Source organism: Eutrigla gurnardus (assembly GCF_963514095.1).
Source record: "Eutrigla gurnardus genome assembly, chromosome: 1".
Taxonomy (NCBI): Eukaryota; Metazoa; Chordata; class Actinopteri; order Perciformes; family Triglidae; genus Eutrigla; species Eutrigla gurnardus.
In genome coordinates, this window is record NC_139915.1 from 32,618,510 (window position 1) to 32,640,170 (window position 21,661).

General features: G+C 42.4%; 1 protein-coding gene and 1 long non-coding RNA gene across 4 annotated transcripts in view; one reads left to right on the forward strand and one right to left on the reverse strand.

Moving 5' to 3' along the window:
- The first annotated feature begins 7,640 nt into the window (after window positions 1-7,640).
- Window positions 7,641-21,661, forward strand: part of LOC311012922 — a 131,561-nt gene continuing 117,540 nt past the window's right edge. For both annotated transcript variants that reach the window (XR_014597083.1, XR_014597084.1), the window contains exons 1-3: window positions 7,641-7,697; window positions 9,024-9,090; window positions 9,179-9,304. This is a non-coding gene — a long non-coding RNA (uncharacterized lncRNA). The remainder of the gene's footprint in view (window positions 7,698-9,023; window positions 9,091-9,178; window positions 9,305-21,661) is intronic.
- The window catches only part of tspan4a (tetraspanin 4a), a 126,622-nt gene continuing 114,912 nt past the window's right edge, over window positions 9,952-21,661 (reverse strand). For both annotated transcript variants that reach the window (XM_084008719.1, XM_084008718.1), the window contains 2 exons: window positions 13,419-13,502; window positions 9,952-10,312 (listed from right to left, as the gene is read on the reverse strand). In XM_084008719.1, the coding sequence (XP_083864845.1) occupies window positions 10,244-10,312; window positions 13,419-13,502 (153 nt within the window). In that variant the 3' untranslated portion in view covers window positions 9,952-10,243. The remainder of the gene's footprint in view (window positions 10,313-13,418; window positions 13,503-21,661) is intronic.

The window sequence follows — 21,661 nt, forward strand, 5'->3', positions numbered from 1 at the left end:
TTTTTAGGAAGCCATCAGGCCGGTTGCTGTAAACATACACATGTGGTAATGCTGCGTGGTGTGTTCGGGAACCACCTCGATTTCCTCCCTTTTCTTAATCGTAGGGAATCAGCAGGTTTCTATGCTCTTCATTGATTGTTTACGGTGTAATGTGGTCATGGGGGGCCGGATCCACCTTTATTAGGTTCCAAAAAGAAAATATGCACACTGGCAGGCGTTACCAAAGGTTTTAGACTATTTTTTAGACAATTTTTTTTACTCACGCAAACATTTAGTGTGGCCCCTGCACACTTTTCTAAATCAGACCCCCCAGGGTCTTTAGACTTTATCAGCCGTTACATAATCCTCATCTCAACAACGGCAGTAATTCATCAAACCTCGAACAACAATATGAACAGCAGCCTTCAAAAGCAACGATATAACAGCAACGATGGCGATCACATGAGCAATAAAAATAACAATAGCACTAACTGAATGGTAATATATGTAGCTGTGGGCTTTTATGTAGTCAAATAGTAAAATATTGGGTTTTCTGTTTGGAGGGACTGTATAGATCTAGGCTGGCTGACACTGGACATTTGTTTTTTCATACGCATCATCAACATCATCATCACTATCATCTGTGCACGGTTTTGCTTGCTTTGTTTTGTGTCTATTTTGTTCTTATACAGTTACTCTTTAATTGCCCCAGGGCAAATTTAGTGTTTTTCATTTAATTGAATTGAATTGAGTCGATCATCCATAAACCAATAAACCAGAGACAACCCGCACTGATACGCTTCTATATGGCCTTCAATAAAGCGCTGATGCTCTTCAGCAGATGGATGTTTTAGCAGCTTAGCCTTCGAAATCATGCAACAATCAACATGTCTGCTATCATGACATTCTCGTTCATTTTCACACTACAAACTAACTAACTGCTCACCAGTCAGTCCACTAGAAGCGGACCAGGACCCACCTTTCTTATTCGTTGTGGTCTGGGTTCACACCAGTCCAAACTGGACCTGTTTGAACCAAACTAAAAGCAACCTCCAGTTGATTTGCTGTTTTGATGGTTCAGAGAGGGGGGGCTCTGGACCAGACTTCCACCATTGCTTTATTCTTCTGTGCCAGACCTCCAGACTATGAATTTGTGGCATTCATCATAATAAAACCTTTCTGCCTTTTTAAACCAACTCTGGGGTTTGAGCCAAATGTTTTCTGTTGGGGCCACAACAGTTTTGAATGTCATTAATACAGTTTTAGTGCTTTTCCTGCGATGAAGAGCCAAAATGTCTGCCTTGAAAATGCTCTATGGAGATGGATTTGCAGTAGAATGAGTCGTACTGAAGAACCTCGCTGTTAAGGCTAAATAAGATGACGAGGTCGCCAAAGTGGGCAATCGGACCAAGCAAATCCCTGCAGCCCAACTCTTTCCCAGGAGAGTGGAGGCTGTCGCAGCGGCAGATTAATGTTCAATCAATCACATACAGGTGTAATGTTTGGGTGGCCAAACACTTTTGTGATGTGCAGAGACTTTCAGAAGTTTCTGCCTACGCGTCCAAGTAATGAGTAGACGCCGGCCCACAAATGACAGCTTGCGTTTTTTTTTTCAAGGGTTTTCATCAGTCAAAGCCATCATAAACTTCAAACATCACAGGCACAATCAGTGATATTATGGCCCCACAAAGTCCATAACCCCTTTTATGTTTTAGTAAACATGATGATGCATTTTAGTGAGTTGAGGCGGAATAATTCTCTGAAGTCATTAGTCGACGCTGGCTGAGTTTGACGGCTTGTTTTCATATAATGGCTGCAGAAAGTGAGAGTTTCTCAATATGGACTTTATTATAATGACTGCAGATGGGAGCTCCGGAGAGGACGGGTGGCTAGTTCGCTAGCTAGCCTCTCTATCTCCAGCGCTGGCTTGTTAGCTAGCTAGTGTATTCCTGGCCAAGTAGTCTTCTAGGGATGAAGAGTGAGGCAGAGGGACCGTTAGACCCAGCACCACTGCTTCCTCCTCTTGGGCTCATTTTCTGTAAACAGTGTAGCTTGAAAGCAAGGTGGAATTAGCATGGTAGCTAGCTAACTAGCCAAGCACTGCATGAGTAAAATCTAACAACTTTACACTCCAGCCACACACTCTTTGGGGGTCAGATGAGGTGGGGGACGGGGGTCAGGTGGGGTGGGGATGGGGGTCAGGTGGGGTGGGGAAGGGGGTCAGATGAGATGGGGGACAGGGGTCAGATGGGGTGGGGATGGCTAAAGCGGATACAAATTTGTGAATCTGATAAAACTATTTATTGAATTCAACATTCCTTAGTGCAGGGGTGCTTATCTGCCCTCTCTAGTGGGAGGTGTGTGTGTGTGTGTGTGTGTGTGTGTGTGTGTGTGTGTGTGTGTGTGTGTGTGTGTGTGTGTGTGTGTGTGCATATGGAAAATCAAATGATGAGATGACTTTAAAGGCCTCTGCACACTGAGTCCGTTTTGTTTCATCAGAAACTTTTGCAGCCCACAAACATCCATATATCAACAAACGAGCTCATCCACCTCATCAGTCAAAGCAAGACGCTGTCACACTTAGAAAGAATTGGTGGCGTTTTCCTGGTAATTTAATGTGAGAAATACTAGGTGTGGCGTGTAGCTTGTGAACAGGTTGAAATGTGTTTGTCACGCCCGATGCGTGTTTGTCACGCCCGATGCGTGAGACTTGAGAGCCCTGCCTCCAGCTAACACTGTGACAACACCATGACGTCAACAGTAACAGGTCCATAATGATTGCAGCCATTCAAGTACAAACCATGTGGGACTATCAATACGTGGCTCCACTATGTATTAATACAACAAGATCCAATTGAGATTTTCAGAGAATCTCAAACAGTCTGCAGGTGATTTTAACATGGTCACCTGTATTTTGCAGGACATTGATTGAGTCTACTGCCCTTAAAGTCATTCAGTATTCTGGGCTGCGCTACCTTTTTTGGAGAAAATATAGCATTTTTTTAGACATCTTTCTTGGATTTCGGAGGGACACTGATTCCCATTCACCACCCAAATACGAGACACAAATCACGCAGATGGGAGAGGGCCTGCAATATATTCACTTTCATGCCGTTTGAAAATGGGCTATCCATCCATGCTGTTTTATCAGCGCAGCGTAGGCTCACTATTCGGCTTCAGGAGCAAGACGAGCTAAGAGAGAGGATGGGGAGGTGAGGGAGCAAACACATGGATATGTTTTATTGATGGGAGAAAGCTCGTGAACATCATAATGAATCATGCATGAGACGAGGGAAAAGGAAGCAGCGATCTGCCGAAGCTGCAAGGCTGAAATCAAGACAGAGGGACCAGAGTGGACACCGGGGTTCGGAGAGCACCGGCTGCTTTGTAAGCAACCTCGTCTCCAGACTAATGGAGTAAACGGAGCATCCTCCGCTCGTTGTTTGATTCGGTCCACCTGCAAGAGGTTTTGCAGCCTCTCGGATGTTGATGAACTGATTTCAGGTTAATAGTTTTGTCACTCATGATATATGGCATCGCTTTCCATCCAGGGTGTTCCAATCTGACCGTGGATGGATTGTGAGATAGTGGGCCCCCGGGCGCAAACTAAAAGGTCTCCCATCCCACCTATTTTAGTGATACGGACACCCAGACTGAAAGCTGAGCAAAATAACAACGAACAACCAAATCACAAAACATTTCTGTGTAGTCATTTTGTGTTTCATTGTGGTTGTTTTGCATTTGTTTGTGTTCGTTTTGGGACTTTCTGTTGTTGTTTCACATCACTTTCTGGTCCATCTGCAAGGCTTTGTGGTTGTTTTGTCTCTCGTTTTAGTTTTTTTTTTTTTTTGCATATCATTTTGTGTTATGATGCATTTCAACATTCAACTTTAAATATGACACCTATTGAGTAATCCATGCCAGATTCTGACTCCCTCTTTGTCATTTCAAAGCTTTTTTTGTCTAAAAACCAGGCAACAACCTCCGGTTATGAAAAGTGAAGCCAATGTTGAAGTGCCTTAAACTTGCATTCTCTCTGCTAGCCATCAGGGGGCGGCGACTCTGGTTGCGTAAAGAAGTCTGATTCCATGGAAGTCTATGAGAAAATGGTCCTACTTCTCTCTGCTGGCCACCAGGGGGCGACTCCTCTCTGGTTGTATAGAAGTCTATGAGAAAATGGTCCTACTTCTCTCTTGATGTATTATCTCAGTAAACATTGTAAACATGAGTTTATGGTCTCAATCTCTAGTTTCAAGTCTTCTTCAATCCAGCATGATGTTCATTTAGTACATTATGGTCCATTTAGAGTCCACCAGACCAGAAAGCAGGGGATGCTTTAGGGGGCGGGGCTACCTTGTGATTCACAGGTTGCTGCCGCTTGTCTTCATTAGATCGAACCGTCGCTCCTCCACAGCCCAAATATGGTCACTTCTTCTCACTGTTTGCTAAAATCCAAAATGCCGACCTCAAGGCTTTAAAACCTTAGTCCATAAACTAATGGGTGATGTCACGATGACTACACCCACTTCTTAAACACAGTCTATGCTTGAAACCTTACTCTTTTGTTAAAACATAACTATCCACATTTGCTTTTTACTGCTTTAGTTGAGTAGAAAACCAAACCGTCGGTTCATTTTGTGTGTCCATTTTTCTTGCTGTCACTGAAGGCCAGAGGTTATGGTTTGTCATTTTCATTGATGATTTTCATTTATTGTTTCATAACGCTGGCGCAGTGGAGCCTTGTGGGACTAAAGGCATTGAATTCAAGGGCTGTACATATAAACTTGACTTATTTCTTAATAAGAACACGGAATTGGTGCATGAAAAAAGGTATATATATATATATATATCACATTGCAGACAACCTGCTATATCACAGGTGTGAGGTTTTCACATCTACACGTGTCACTGGTGTTACAAATGGCGGAAACTGTTGAAAAGACGCTGCAGGTGAAATGAGTTGGAGAATAAAAACAGGAATATAGTTTATATGTAAATGTGTGAATGTTGTTTCATTTGGCTCTTCCTCCTCCTTAGTATTCCTTCTTTGGTCCTTTGTTTGTTCTCTCTCTTCATCTTTGTCTCACTCCCGCTGCCAAACGAAACTCCTGTTTTCACCAGATTGTTTTCCGTTTGCCAGCCGACGAGCTGGTTTTGTCAAATAACGCTGCTGGTGAACTCGAACCGCTGTCCGAGTTCTGCTTCTGGGGGCCGAACTTTGTCTGCACAACATACTGTTTTGTGTCCGCCACGTGATGGACGTACCCCACCTCTCACCCCAGTGTATGCTGGGATACGATCCAGAGAGATCTTTTTGAAAAGTTGCAGGAGTCCTTCTGACTGTTGGTTAAATAATACATGTTTACCTCACATTCAACTTCCCCAGTTCAGGAAGCCAGAAATGAGCCGAAATATTGATTATGGACCCCTGATCGTGCCAAGATGTGTCCCAACAGGTGCAACCGCTTAAAAAAAAAAAAACGCTTTGGCAAAGTGTGTCGGGAAAACAGCCGATGTGCCCGTGGAGCAGTTGTGCATTAAGGCGATAAAATGTGATTAACGGAAGAATTAGATTGGAGCCGTCGTCGAGCTCTCGCTGTTTCTCTGCTGTTGGATGAGGAGAAGAGGGAAATTAGTTCACAACGTTCTAAAAAAATATGAATCAATTGGAGTGGAAAACTGCTAACGACAATGATGGTGCCAAAAGCTTCCGATTGGCTCATTGACACTTAGGATTCGATGCTGTTAAAGCCTCGTGTCAAAGCTTTGTAGATGTGCTGAACATGACGCGTCGCAGCATCAAAGTGTGTGATTTACTTCCAGCTTATGTTTTCACTATTAGTCTCATTCACGTCACGTTTAAAGCTGGGGTATGTAATGTTGGAAGGCTAGCAAGAGAGCTAGCAAGAATTGAAAATAGCACCTCCTCCTGCCTCCTCTAAGTTCCCGCCCTTCGGTGCGAGGGCCGCAGATTGGTTGTTTGTTTTCTCAGTCCCACGGCGGCCACAGAGCTCTGTTTGATTCCGTTCCTTTTCCTGATGACATAATGTACTGATCCCTCTGAAATTAGACGGGCCATTTCACCCACTATAACAAAAAGTGCTTCTGAACAGGATTACATACCCCATCTTTCAGGGCCATTTTTAACACAACCTTGTGTCACAACTCCAGCCAGCTCCTTACATTTATTCTGTCGATCGCTCTGTTAAATCCACCTTAAAATCTGGATGCTTTTCAATATGCTAACTTACGCTTCCTTGCATCTCTCTCCTCGCTTGGCCTGGAAATCCTTCTCCGATCTTCCGATCCTTAAAATGCAACTCAAGGTTAGAGGAGAGGCTTGTTGAGGAACCGAGAGTGATGAGACACAAGTGTATATAAGTCTGTTACGGCACCTGGAAAATAAAAAAAGGTTGCGGGAAACACATGGTGGGAATAATCTCAAATCATGGCAGGACTCTTTGGAAATTGCTGAAGATGTTCCAACTTTCTCTCATGACATCTGAACATGGATTAGAGGTAAATATGTGTGGTGGACAGTTCCTCGTATTTAATTGACGTCTTTTTGAAAGTCTTCCTCACCTCCTCAGAGGAGGCGAAAAAGGAATCAAGGAGACACGTCTGCCAGCATGGATTGATTGTTCTTCACCCCCCAGGTCTGGTTATATTGCCTGTTTTGACCGATTACCTGGTTTTGGACCCTTGCCTTGTTTTGGGACTTCACTAAATGAGAACTTTTTTTATTACCCGCCTGTCTTTGTGTCTTGCTTTAGTGTTTTCTTCACTTTCCACAACAAAACAAACAGTGTGTGTGTGTGTGTGTGTGTGTGTGTGTGTGTGTGTGTATGTGTGTGTTTGTGTGTTACACTTTGGGAGCACTTTATGAGGAAAGTTTTTTATTTTTTCATGACTCAAAAGGGCAGACAAATATCCTTTGTGTCAGGAACAAAACGTAACAAAAACAGTGTACCATCATATCACCACCTACTGGCTGATCTGTGTAATTCATCCGGCCGACTTGATTTGGAAACATTTCCACATAATTGATTGCTCTGGGACGTTCGGTCTCTCAGGTCCAGATTGTTTGAAGGCAGAAAAAAAGAAGCAAAAGGCGAACAAGTGTGAAATTAGTCTGAGCAACTTCTGTGCTTGGACCTCAAACCGCCGAACACACCTCTAGCATTTTTCCCATCGTGGGATTTAATCAAAGTGTCTGTCCGGTATATTGTTATTGATTGTTCAGCTTCTACGTTGTACTAATTTGACCGTTTTAACATTAAAATGTTAAAAAAAACATGCATTATTTTGTAATTTGAAAACTTTAATTTTTTTTAGCAATACACAAGAGAGACTGCTTCGGTTTCTAAGGAAAACAGAAAAAAAAATTTATTCAAAAAACTATTCTCGTAATTCTGAGATAATTTTCTCCTTAATACGGAAAAACAGATTATTTTTCTCAATTGAATGCAATGCGCTTCTGTAGACATTACTATATAATCAGACTTCTATTGAAACCATGAGGAGTCGCCCCCTGATGGTCATATACAAAAAATAATAGAAGTTTTACTTTTCAGAACCGGAAGATGCCGCCTCATTACGTTACAAATAACTGGTGCTTTTATTTTGAAAGAGACGGTAAAACGTCAGGTGCGTCGTCCGAAAGAAGACGTGCGTCACACCTTTCTGTTTGTTGACCGCCTGACTGATACGTGAACAAGGTTTGTGTGTAGTTAATATCCGTCTGCGGTTGATAATGAGTCACTTTGTGACGTAGTTTTGTTTAGTTTGAGTGTGTCAGCTAGCAAAGATGCTATATATTCGCCCAACCCGCCGATTAGCATTCCGTGGCTAATTGTCGTAAGAGATGCGTTTACGTGACTACGTACGTGTGTGGTTGAGTAGTTGCAGTCTGCTGTGCTGGGCTTGTTTGAGCTGGGTTGGTTAAAGTTGCCTTTTTTAGGAGTTTTATGAGTGATTTAGTTTAAAGGGGCACTAATTAGGGGAGGCGATATTTGAAATCGTCCAAACCGAGGACCGTTAAACTCGAGCTGAAATTCAAAATGCCATTTAGACCCTGTTTAGATCACATCCCGGGTCATGTACCTATTTAATACTATGTGCCCACATTTGTGTTTTTTTTATGTCTTATGATGGGAATCGCCTCAGATCTGATTGGCTCACATTTTTGACAACTTTAAGTAGAAAATCTCCTGTGTAATTCTAATATTTAATATCTAATATGTAACGCTAGATTGTAGTCTCAAGTTGTACAATAAAGGTTTAATCTGTTAACAAACATCTTGTGTGATTGATAATAATACTATTAACAATGATAAAGGTTATAGATATCGCACTTATGGATATTTAGGAATAACAAATAAATAAATCTAAACTACAGGAAGCCTACAGATCCCATCTAACAGGATGTAACTATTCTGTGACTTCCTGTCAATTATTTGAAAGGTGCTGGAAAGTGTCCGACTAGCTTTTAGTCTCCGCCTCCTTCTTCTGCTGGCTGTTCTCGTCTTCTTTCCAGGCGAGGAGCAGTTAATCTCCATCGAGCTTATTATTTCCCACCTGTCTATCTTGGTTAACTCGGAAATACGTCATGGTTACGCAAGATGGATACTCTGGAAATGCTGTTTCAGCTAAAGTGTACTGCACGTTCCTGCAGGCCGCACATGTTTGTGCTTATCCACACGCGTGCTGTTCAGTTTTACCATCTGGCCATCTTAATATGATCTTTCATATCGGCATTTCCATCGTGCACAACCGAAGATATACTCTTGCAGGTTGTGCAGAAAGCAGCATTTTTCCGGTGCCGGGTACTTAATGAAGGAAGGAGGCTAAGCTTCATGAATGCGTCATAGCAACAGCCTCGGCAACGACACATTAAGACAAATCGGAGGATTTGGAGCATTATGCATGTTTTCATATTACGTTACGACAGAAACATGACAAACGCCTGATGTAAACACTCAAACAGTGTAATATTATTTTATGATTATTATTCTATTCATTCTGGTGAGTGTTTTATTTGTCAGGACTCGGGACACCAGGGACAACATCTGGTCACCTGCCTGTCTGGTCGACTAACCCTTTCATTTGAAGGTAAATAGGCTCACTTGCAGCGCCCTTTCGGAGCTCGTCATCGTGCCACGTTAAAAATGGTAAAGTTTTTGTTTTTGTGTGTTCACAGCGTGGTCACAGCCAACTCTTTGGAGTGCCATTATTGCAGATAAAGTGTCCGGCAAGTATCAGGGGGAGAGCTGGACAATCATTCAGTCGGGGATGCTACAGGCTGGATTACACTTGAGTGCCCAAGGTAGGAAACCCAAAAATAAAACGCGCTTGAATCTCAGAAGAGCCAGAGGGGCCTTTGTCATTGCAGCTCTGATTGGTGCTGGGGGGGACGTTGCCACAGGGCAGTCTGGAGGATGCTGCTCCTTGTTCATTTTAAATTCCTCTGACAGAATGTTTTTGTTGTAGTCGGTGTATTTCTCATGTCCCATATAAATCCACCTTAAAATAAGCCGTTTCATAGTCCATGAAGCTTGCAAAGCAGTTAATTTTATTTGATATATCTAATTAATCCTGATTACTAAGGTGCTACGAAATATTTAAATGAGTCCAGCAGGTCTCAGCGGAGGGAATATATGAACAGTTTTACGTGCCGGTTCCTGGCGGATTTCCTCCGTTTCCTCCTGTTTGTCATCATGCGTTTCGGGGATAAAATACAGCAGGATTACAAATGAAACCCTTCAGCGTTTCCTGTTCAGGAATGACAAGATGACGCACGCGGGTTTAGTCGAGCCAAAACATTTAATACACACCATGGCAGGAGACATGCACTTGCAGCACTTCACAGGGTCCCCAACTGTAGCTCTCATTTTGAAAACACATACAAACCATGAAATAATTTAGAATAAAACACATATTAAAAAAGGGGGTTACATTTTTTTTTAATACATAGTTCATAATACTGCTTCATAAAATGTATCACAGAAATTAGCTTTTTTTTTTTTTCCGACACAGAGCAAACCATAGAAACCAACTCAGGTATTACACTGACACTGTGCTTGTTGATAGTTAGCAGAAAAACTGTGAACTGGCGACATCCGAGAGGGAATGTCACGGAGAGGACGAGGAAAGAAGAGTCTGTTGGGGTGGGAGGAGGAGGAGGAGGAGGAGGAGGAGGGGTCTATATCGGTCCCTCTCTGATGAGAAACAATCCCAGTGTGCTGAAGGCCCGAGAGGTCGATCTCTAGGCGTAGAAGGTCTCCACTTTCACTGCCTGACAGAACATCGTCATGGAGAAGACCAGGCCCAGGATCTGCACAAAGACAAAAACATGAACCAGACTATTAAAATCAGCCCTGAAAAAAGACCCTGAAACGATCATTTAAGTCTGAATTCCAAGTCGGAAACTCATCCATCTAGACCTCTTAAACCTGATTCAAGGTTAACTGCTTCCTCGAAATCCAGATTCATTCACATCAGATGGGTTTTTAGGAACTGACGACTGTGCTTCAGTGTTTGACACTGTTGTAGTCCAAATGGAGACCAATCCCATTAACCGTATACCCCATTCATTAATTAAATGTGTAACTGCTGCGTGGACTATATAACGGTATCTAGATAAACTGCCCTTACATGCTACGTTTACCATTATAAAAGAGCATCTTGGTTGCCTGTAACCTTCTCTGACATCATTTATTTCAAATGTCAGTGTAGTCGAACACACAGCTGGTGTCATTAACCCGACGCGACCGTGAAATATGTTGCCGTTGATGGAGATCTTCAAATCTCATACACTTAATTTCCTGCATTTTGGCATTGACATTTAATGCATGAATGTATAGTGGAAATGCCTTTCATGTAAAGCAAAAGTCTTCTTGCATTGTGTCAGACACATGAGAGGTGGTTTGATGTCACTAGATTCACAAATGAGCAGCTATTGAAAAGAAAACCTTGAAGTGAGCATAATTCAGGAAATAGGCCATTGATAACCATGACCTGCTTATAGTTTATTTATTATCATCATAAAGGGTTATTTAATATTACCATAAAGGGTTGTCACTCAGTATAGTGGCAGTGGTTTGAGATTCCTATGTTGGAAAAACAGAAAGTTATTGAAGATTTTTACTTGGGTGGCCGTTAATTTACCTAAAGTAAAGCCTGTGTGTGGGAAACACGGGCTGTGTGTGTGTGTGTGTGTGTGTGTGTGTGTGTGTGTGTGTGTGTGTGTGTGTGTGTGTGTGTGTGTGTGTGTGTGTGTGTACGTGTGAATTAATTAAATTACACTTTTGGCACCTTTTGTAGAGTGTGAATTGTTTAATTTTATTGAATTGGCCTAAAATATATCCATAAATGTGACACGGAGGGTCATGTTTTAACCAGTTTATTGTATTACACTTCATAGCTGCTGTTAATAAGCTCTGTAACACATTTAAGCACTCCAATCCTCCGGTGTGATTTTCACATTAACGGCACAGTTGGTTCTGGGAATAATATTATCATATCATATTGGTGCCCGACCAGAATACTCAACAGTGCTAATTTTCGTTCCACAGTTATTGAAGGATGTTTGGAAATGATTGTGTCATTGTGGTGCCCTGAGATACAGAGACAGATTTCAGTTCCCTTCTCTCTCTATTAGAGATGCAACAGTACAGTTAGTTCAATACGTTCCTCGGTTCTTGGGTTACGGTTTCGGTTCTGTTTCGGTACACATTTTGTGCGTAAGGAGGAAAAAAATAGCTTTTTTATATATTCCAAAATTGTTTCTTTATTTTTCTTATAAGCTAAGATTTTATAATACATTCAAGTGTATTGTATAATAAAATAAATAGGAAAAAAAGTAAGTTGAAAAAAGGATAAATTGGGGTAAAACCATTTAAAAAGTAAATCTACATATTTGAAATAAACATAATTACTGTTTTAAATGAATATACCTGTAAACATGAAGTCACTGTAAAATAAAAACACCTGTACTTCAGTAGCCTATCATATAGCGGACCGTCACAGTGAGATAACTCTGTGACCCGAGAGGTCCAACTACCCGTGGTCAGTGCTCGACTCTGTGCTTTAGCCAGTTCCACTTCAATGCCTTTCCGTGTCATTTTATAGAAGTCGGGAATTACGATGGCAGTGTAGCGAGGATCGAGCGTTTTGATTCAGTGACAGAAGCCCGCTACTACGGAAAAGGGCTGCAGATCTTCAGCAATAAACGTCCCCACAGCACTCGTTGTGTTCTTGTGTTTTCTGCCCCGGTAGAATCGGCTTGTTGGAAGGCATCAACGAGAGACAACCGTTTTTAACTGCCTGCTCAGCCGTCCTGCTTCCAGGACGTTGGATATTTACTCAGCAGCGCGTGAACACATGCTGCGTTCAAGTGCTCCTCTCAAGCTCCGACATAGCCAATTCAGAGAGAAATACAAAGCATGCAAACATGAAATTACCTGAAATTTTATTGCAAAACCGAAAGTACCTCAATTTACACGTGCATATTGAACCGTGATTTACATACCCTATATATTATATCAATATTATATTGAGAACCGTGGCATCACTAGTAAATATGCACTTGTGCTTAAAGCTTCTCTATACGACATTCAGAGCGTTAATATAGCATCAAACAACTGCTATTTAAAGATACAGTAGAGTAAAGTCTACCTGAGCAGAGAATTAAGTCATTCTCCCTCTGTGTGTGTTGTTATCCGAGTGTCTCTGTTCTTGCACATATGTCAGTTTATCCGTTTGCTAACACTAGCCATCATAATACTACTGGCCAGAACGCACCAAGCGAAACTGCAGCAGCTAAACTTCTTCAGGCATTGAACTAAAATATTGAACTTTTCATGTGTCAAATGAAGAATGTGCCATTTCTACCTTCAAAAGTGACACGAACACCCTTTAACCTGTCTTCCTCGCTTGAACAGAGAGCATAATTGTGTGATTCTCAGTCGGCTGGCAGACGAGGAAGATACCCGAGTTAGATCTGGCAGTGATTACATCCTCTTTCTGGATTTTCAAAAAAAACAAAAAGGCACAGAGGATGTTAACCGGTGACTAAAAACGAAGCCTGCAGCATCACAGGAACTTTGTGTGATTGATGTTCTCAAGAACACAACGTGTCTCCCCCTCCCCGTCTGTGGAAGCGTATCACGTACCTCTTGCTGGAAAGGAGATGAAATACATCTTTTCTTTTTATTATTTAAAGGCAAGACAGACCCTCCTATGTGGTCCGCGGTGGAAACACAAGAGGCTTATAAGAGCTCCTGCTGTCTTGTGTTCTGCTCCCTTAATGGAAATGACGCTGGAGGTATTAGGTTTATTTATCACAAAGTAAGTGCCTCCATCTGAGGCTGTAGATATCAAGGACTGAGAGTTAATGACTGCTAAAGAAATAAGTCACACATCTTAACAGCTGTAATTACCTGAGTAAGTGCTGTGCATAGAGCAAAGATCCAAAGAGCCACCAGGTTCTCATTAAGCCAGTCCTTTACGCGCTCGTAACAGGGCTGTGGAGACACAAACACACACATGAATGAGCAAACATTAGATGTAAACTCAACATTTAGATGTCTATACGACAGAGTGAGGAAGTCTTCCCCCTCCTGTAAGTGTGGTGGAAAACGCTCTCTGCTTAAGAGACAGCATGCCTTTCTCACTTTGCCTTCTCCGACCTCATATTCTTTGGGAAAACTTTCCAAAATGAAAGCGAGTCCCCCGCTGTACTTTTCTCCCCTTCGGGTGCACAAACAGGAGTAATGTGAATACGGGAGCGGCACGTACACAGCAGGTATCATTTAGACATGAGAATGGGCTGAGATTTTTCATGTCTGGCTCGTGCTTGAATGCATTTTGAAGGCACCTTGGCAAAAAAAAAAAACCCTCTCACCCCGCCTCCCCATTTATTTTTTAGTTTTTTATGTCACAAAGACATTTTAAGCAATAAGTACCTTTTGAAAAAAAATCTCTTTTAAAAAAAATGTCCTTGATTCACACAGTGCTGGAAAGAAATAAAATAATAATTATTAACAGAAGAAATCAAGTGTATGCCCTTCTGATGCAGGGAAGGTGAATAAAAAAAGAGATAAATCGTTGGGAACAGTTGAAAGGTGGTATTACAAGTGATGGGAGTCTTTCTTTGTGTCAAACTGTACATTTTGATTATGTCTGTCACACTACATTAAAAGAAAAAGGTGCTGTCATAACAATCTACACCGCTGCTCTTATTTAATTATTCATTTCTGCAGATGCTGCCTTCGAGAGTGTGTTTTTTTGGGGGTTCTCCCGACATAAAGAAGTCAGAGCCAGAGGAACCAAACTAAATCTACATTTCACTGCTGCTCCAAACAAGGAGGCAAAAAAAACAAAACAAAAACCATTTTTCCTTTAGCACATTCTGTGCCGGATCAATATGGAAAGTCATACAGTCGGACCAATCTTTTTGTTGAGCTTCAGCAGTTATTTATGAAACTGCTGCCCTGCTGCACGCCTCCCGGACCACAGCGCTGCACTCGAAAATAAATAAACTCATATTTTTATAGTTTGATAAGTAAACCTGGACCTGCTAAGCCAGCGCAGGGACTTAACGGTGTTGAACTGGTTTGTGTTGGATTTCTTGTGACTGTTGATTCAGCAGTGTTTTCCCAATCACCCACTGCTTGGCCTCCGCTGCCCCCTAAGATATCTCTATCCTCCTCCTCACTGATAAAATGTTCTGCTCTGTGTAGGAGGCCCGATTGAAAGCTCAGAAAAACCTCCAGTAGGTGTTTAATTGTGCTGAGATTATATTGTGACACCGGCTGTATTAAAAGGTCAAGGATGGACCTCCGTGTTGTTTGGCCATTCCTTTCATAACATCCCTAATGGGTGCTTACTATAATGAGGTTCATATAAGTTCATGAAACGACTTAGTCGGAGTTAGAGGTCATTGTCATAGTGTGGCTTAAAGGATGGGTTCACATTTTTACACAAACCATGCGTGTATCTTCCAAAGTTACAGGCCTTTCAGGTCAAAGTCCACTCTTATGTTTCCCTGGATCGTGTTTCTGTGTTGAGCTGCAATGGAGGGACTTAACCGCAATCGTGGCCACCAGGGGGCGACTCTTCTCTGGTTGTATAGAAGTGTAATGGGAATTTTGGATGTTTGTAATTTATAATCAGAATATTTGTCAGGCCAGACGTCGATCCGCATCTCCTCTTTTGACTGTTATGCTATGACGAAAATGAATGCCTGTTTGTAGATGATATGAACATGAGTGCCACATTGACATAAGGTAATTTCAGGACTATGATGCCTGTGTTCTGTAAATCTTGACCTTGCCTGTACATCTTGTCTTTGTAAGATAGGACATGATCCGTCCTTTGTCCATGGTTCCTCCTCCTTAAAAGGGAGATTGTTGTTAGACTCAGAGTCATTCCTGCTGATTCTGAACCTTTGCATCAGAAGGCAGGGGTGAACAGTACTTTCTTCTGCAGATGAGAATACTTAGTGGAATAAACCTCGGAGAAAAAGCTGATCCTGGTTGTTCATCTTTATTGGGCAGATTCATTTTTCCACAACAGAAGTCTATGAGAAAATGGTCCTACTTCTCTCTGCTGGCCACCAGGGGGCGACTCCTCTCTGGTTGTATAGAAGTCTATGAGAAAATGGTCCTACTTCTCTCTGCTGGCCACCAGGGGGCGACTCCTCTCTGGTTGTATAGAAGTCTATGAGAAAATGGTCCTACTTCTCTCTGCTGGCCACCAGGGGGCGACTCCTCTCTGGTTGTATAGAAGTCTATGAGAAAATGGTCCTACTTCTCTCTGCTGGCCACCAGGGGGCGACTCCTCTCTAGTTGTATAAAAGTCTATGAGAAAATGGTCCTACTTCTCTCTGCTGGCCACCAGGGGGCGACTCCTCTCTGGTTGTATAGAAGTCTATGAGAAAATGGTCCTACTTCTCCCTGCTGGCCACCAGGGGGCGACTCCTCTCTGGTTGTATAGAAGTCTATGAGAAAATGGTCCTACTTCTCTCTGCTGGCCACCAGGGGGCCACTCCTCTCTGGTTGTATAGAAGTCTATGAGAAAATGGTCCTACTTCTCTCTGCTGGCCACCAGGGGGCGACTCCTCTCTGGTTGTATAGAAGTCTATGAGAAAATGGTCCTACTTCTCTCTGCTGGCCACCAGGGGGCGACTCCTCTCTGGTTGTATAGAAGTATGAGAAAATGGTCCTACTTCTCTCTGCTGGCCACCAGGGGGCGACTCCTCTCTGGTTGTATAGAAGTCTATGAGAAAATGGTCCTACTTCTCTCTGCTGGCCACCAGGGGGCGACTCCTCTCTGGTTGTATAGAAGTCTATGAGAAAATGGTCCTACTTCTCTCTGCTGGCCACCAGGGGGCCACTCCTCTCTGGTTGTATAGAAGTCTATGAGAAAATGGTCCTACTTCTCTCTGCTGGCCACCAGGGGGCGACTCCTCTCTGGTTGTATAGAAGTCTATGAGAAAATGGTCCTACTTCTCTCTGCTGGCCACCAGGGGGCGACTCCTCTCTGGTTGTATAGAAGTCTATGAGAAAATGGTCCTACTTCTCTCTTGATGTATTATCTCAGTAAACATTGTAAACATGAGTTTATGGTCTCAATCTCTACTTTCAAGTCCAGTGTTTCCCCTACCATTGTACAGGCCTGGCGGCCCGCCAGGCCAAGGAGACCTGCCGCCAGGCCAAAAAAAAAATCAATATACCAAAAATAAGCCACCTATCAATTCATTCATAAATCAATAATCATTTACATTAGGAGCGCCTCCGCGCAGCACAGCAGACTTGCTCCGCAAGACGCGCGGCCGCAACAATCCTCGCCGCGCGCTCCCGCTACGTTCTTCTTCTTGTCCTTTACGCGCTTGATGTTGCTCTGATGCCGTTCCGCCTCGTCAAACCACCACGATGTCGCTTTCTACTTTGAAAACACGGAACGTTGACACTGTATTTTGATAAGCTGTTGCACTCTTCAGACTCGTGGTGTGAGCGGAACCGGTCCATAGGGTCCATAATATTTATTTTATTACATTACATTATTATTTATTTTTACATAATAAAAATGCCGCTGTGTGTCTCCGTCCAAAACCCGCTGCGCTCGCGCTGCCTGCTCGCACAGATCCGCTCGTGCGCACATGCGCTGATGCAGGTCGAGTGTTGTCGAGAAATATAAGCAGAGACGGCGCTCCTTAAAAACAACATCACGCCATGTGTGTGTAGTATTAGGACGTGATGACGTATGTACAACCGGCCAAAGCCCGTTTGCCCCCCCTCCCCGGGGGGGAGGATTGTTTTTGATAAGATGTGGAACTTTTAGTTAACTGCTGTTGAGTAAACCTATAACTTATATTTTACTTGATAAAATAAGACAATATATGCACTCATATGTCGTGTTTTACAGTATCTGTAGCTATTAATGTGATGCTCATCATTTTCCAGCCATATTTTTCTGGACCCTGATCATTTCCATCAACCAGCACCTTAATAAGTCACTCTCTCCTTGTGATCTTGAATACACTCTGGTTGAACAAAAATGTTGAATGCAAATATAATAATTGCAGAATTGCAGACTGCTGTGCCACCTGACTTAATCCAACTGCACCAATACACCATCCCACACGTCTCGTCTGTTTAGGGTTTTTTCGGTGGGTACCACCGGGCCTGAAAAAAATTCTAGGGGAAACACTGAAGTCTTCTTCAATCCAGCATGATGTTCATTTAGTACATTATGGTCCATTTAGAGTCCACCAGACCAGAAAGCAGGGGATGCTTTAGGGGGCGGGGCTTACCTGCTGATTGACAGGTTGTTACGGTCGCTGTCGATGCACTTTGCGACTAGCAATTTGAGATTACCGTTTGTAACCCGTGTGAAACCTTAAATCAACGTTGACTTATTAAAATGTACGTCCATAGATTATATAATGTAATGCAGTAATTTATGCTGAACCATGATGTTTTCAATTTCCAACGTTACATGTTTAAAACGCATCCCCCCTTTATTTTAACCAGAAGGATCATGTGATCGGTCGTGTTCGTGCTTGTGTGTGAGTGAGTGTGCATCTCTGTGACTGTCCGTGGCTAATCTCAGATCCTGCCAACTGAATAATATTTTGGCCAGTTATGGCTCAAGGACCTCTCGTACACTTCCACACCTTTTTTATTGCCTGTTTTATTCTGCCGGCTGACTCCTCTCTCTACTCTCTGCCTCCAGACACAGTGGGGGACAAACAGTTTACGCATGTTTATCGTTTTGTACAGTGTGTGTGGCTAACCGCTAAAAGCTAACGGAACCACCACCACACATGCTGCTGAGTTAATCGCCGCCACTCAACCGCTGCTATGTGGGCAGACGTCTTAGTGAGCTTAATTTTGTTTTTGGCAAGATTGTATGAAATGTCTTATACGCCTGCGTACATCAGCGCTTGTTTTGGAGTTTGATTCAAGCGTTTTCCGACACCTTCCAGCCCGTTGGTGTCGAGGCGGCCGCGGTGGTTGCAGACACACCTGGAGGAGATCTCCAGTGAGTGCACCTTTCTAGTTAATAATGCAGTTCAGTTGCATCGGGACGTAATTCATGGGAGACAAGGTCACAATCTGCCGAAGAAGCCCCACATTATCTCCAGTTCACGTTTAGAAATAATGTATTTTTGGAAGGAATGAGGGCCGTGGAGTTTGTCTTGCTCGACTAACATTAGAAGTGCATTAGGACTGACACTATGTCTGCCTCAGTTGTTTTCATTTTACTCAGTCCGCCCGGGGGGGCTCGGTCTCCAGACTCTCCAGTCCATGCATTTCTGAGGAACTTTCCCAAACTTGCCATTGCCCATCCATTCACCATGTCCCCTCAGAGTTTTCTCCTGTCCCAGACTTTCTCATACACCTCCTCATTCCCCTCTAAGCACAGCTCTTTAAACCAGCCCATCGCCACCTGCTCCTTGCCTTTTTATTTCATGCTTCCTGCCTTGCTTTTCCAGGCATCTGAACCTGAACCCTGCAACCTATGCATGTGGATCCTGCACCTGCCATTCACCTCGAATAACCCACTGAGTTGTCACTGTAGAGTATCCTTTGATTTTGATCCCAGTGTTTAGTGTTTAATTCGTCAGTGGAGTCTCTGGGGGGACCGTATTTGCATTTTCTATAATATAATTTTTCAGGTAATTACAGTCTCAATGTTTCCATCCACAACCAACAGACCCACGTACAGAGCAAACCTTGGGGAAACATACAGTGTGTTTGTGTGTGAGAAGGTCTTTGTAGGAAATATCTCTTATACAGTTCCTGAGTTTACGAACAGCCGACTGCAGATTGTGAGAACCACGAAGAATCTAAAGCCGGTACCAAGGATCATCATGTTTTATTCCACCTCTATTCCCTGAAAAAGTTATGTGAGATTTATGTCGGTAAGAAGACACACTGGTACATCTGCTTTCAGACTTTTCAACAATGTGTGTCCTTGGATTGCATCACAGCTTCTCTTTGTCACGTGGAGCTCTATAATGAAATGTCTGGATTATGATTGGATTTTTCAAATATAGGAGCAAAGATTATGTTCCTGATATACTGTGTACACTGCAGAAATGCATGTAAATAAACACATAGCGGGGTCTGCAGGTTTTACTGACCGAGAGACCGACAGTGACTGAATCTTTTATGCAGGGCGAACATTAATCAAAATACAAAATTAATGTGTCTTTCACGTCAGAAGGTTCAGAGGCCGACACAAGCCAATAAGCTTCCACCTGAAGGATGTAAATATTGCATAATTCTTAAAAACCCAATGATTTGTGGTTTCAGGAAAAGTAATAGTCATTTTTAAAAGGTTACGCCATTTGTTTTTAAAAATGGAGAAACAGCTGCGGTTCGGCCACAGCTTGGCCTTTCCACTGTGGAGCGGGGAAATTGAATTGAGTCACGAACAATTGAGCTAAAGGTTTTCACTTTGAGTCACGCCGTCTGCTTCCAAGTCTGCACCTGTGACCACGACGGCGTTGTGTTCAAGAACTGATCCGTGCAAGCGGAAACCAAAGCTTTACTGAAGATTTACGAAACCGAAGAATGAGTCTGACTTCAAAACGTTTAATCATAAAAATTAACAAAATGTACAGCGCTGTCAGCGCAGGTTTAGTCATTATTGTATTGAACTGCAAAGTGAGAATTTCACCACAAGGTTCATTTAATAGCAGACTTTGACTTCTCGTCATACCAAAGACTGCACATAAATATTTACGACATTACCGCCTCCCCAAAATTTTAGATGAAACAAATCAGTCGCCCCCTGGTGGCTCTCTGCAGTAATAATTTTAGCTGATGGGAAAAACGAACATATTTCTTTCTTTTTTTAATGTTTTTATGTGAATGTACCTTTACATTTGTAAATGTCATGGCTAACTAAAGTAACTCGCTGATACATAGATAACATTAGCTAACTAAAAGATAACTAACGTGTTAGCTATTATTTCTTCGTTGTCTCAACATTTTAAACATTTACACGTCTGCCTGTTTATGAAGACCATGTTATCCGGTAGAAAGTCCCAGAACAGCTAGTAAAGAGACCTTGTGGTAAGACTGAAGACTGATATTGAAGTAGACATTTTCTTTTTGAAACCTGGTCTTAAAAACGAAATTGAAATCATCTTGACAGTGTATGACATTTTAAAAGAGATGCGTGAGACGCTTAATCTGGAGCTTTATAAACTGTGACTGTTTCCACAGGCGGCATCTGGCAGCTTGAAGTGTTTTTTTTATTATTTATTTTTTTTAAACGGGTCCATTTACCATTTTGTTGCATCGACTCTCAGCAGCGTCTGATGCTGCAGTGAAATCGTTGTCATTACTGGTCATCATCTTCACTCCTCATGATGTACAGAGTGCTGCAGCACTGCTGGGTGACACGAGTAGTCTCTGTAATGGCCCCTCAGCGCCTTAATGATCGCAATGTCTCGGCTTCAAAACTAACTTTTCACTTTCCCGTCATCACTTTTCCCATCCTTTACTTGTGATAGTTTTGTTTCTATCTTTCATGCTGATCCTCCAAATAGAGAAGAATTATGAATCGGCTTTTGTGTTGGTTTGCTGCGTTTGTAATATTAGTCAACTGAATTACATAAGAATTTTATATTTAAACAAGCAAAGATGTTGTTTCTTGCTTGTATAGCTATAGACTTTTAATGTGACTCTGGGTTAAATATTTTATTTACCTCCTGGTGAAATTCATGTGGATGTCCATTTAGCTTTAATGGTAAATGTAGTATATTTAAGCAATACATTCCTCAGTGTGTGTTGTATCTTCTTGCATGGCCGATGAAGCTGCAACTCAACCTGTTCACGCACAACTTTATTGATCAATGTCTTATTTTGCAATGCAAAAGCTCACAAAAACCAACCTTTTCCTCACCCCTTTTTCTTTTGCAGTTTATTATTCACGTTCTGTGTGTAAGTATTCATAAAAAAAACAACCATATGTAAAAATATATTGATGGGTGAATTAATTTCACAAAGGAAAAAAAAAACAAAGGCATTTTCAGGTTTGAGAATGAATCTCCCACAGAGTGAGAACCTTTTGGATGAATCTGATGGAAACCAGTCAGAGACACCTAGCGTATGCTCCTGCGTGAGAAGAGTGTGGTCTGCCATGTCCGAGGAGGACGATAAAA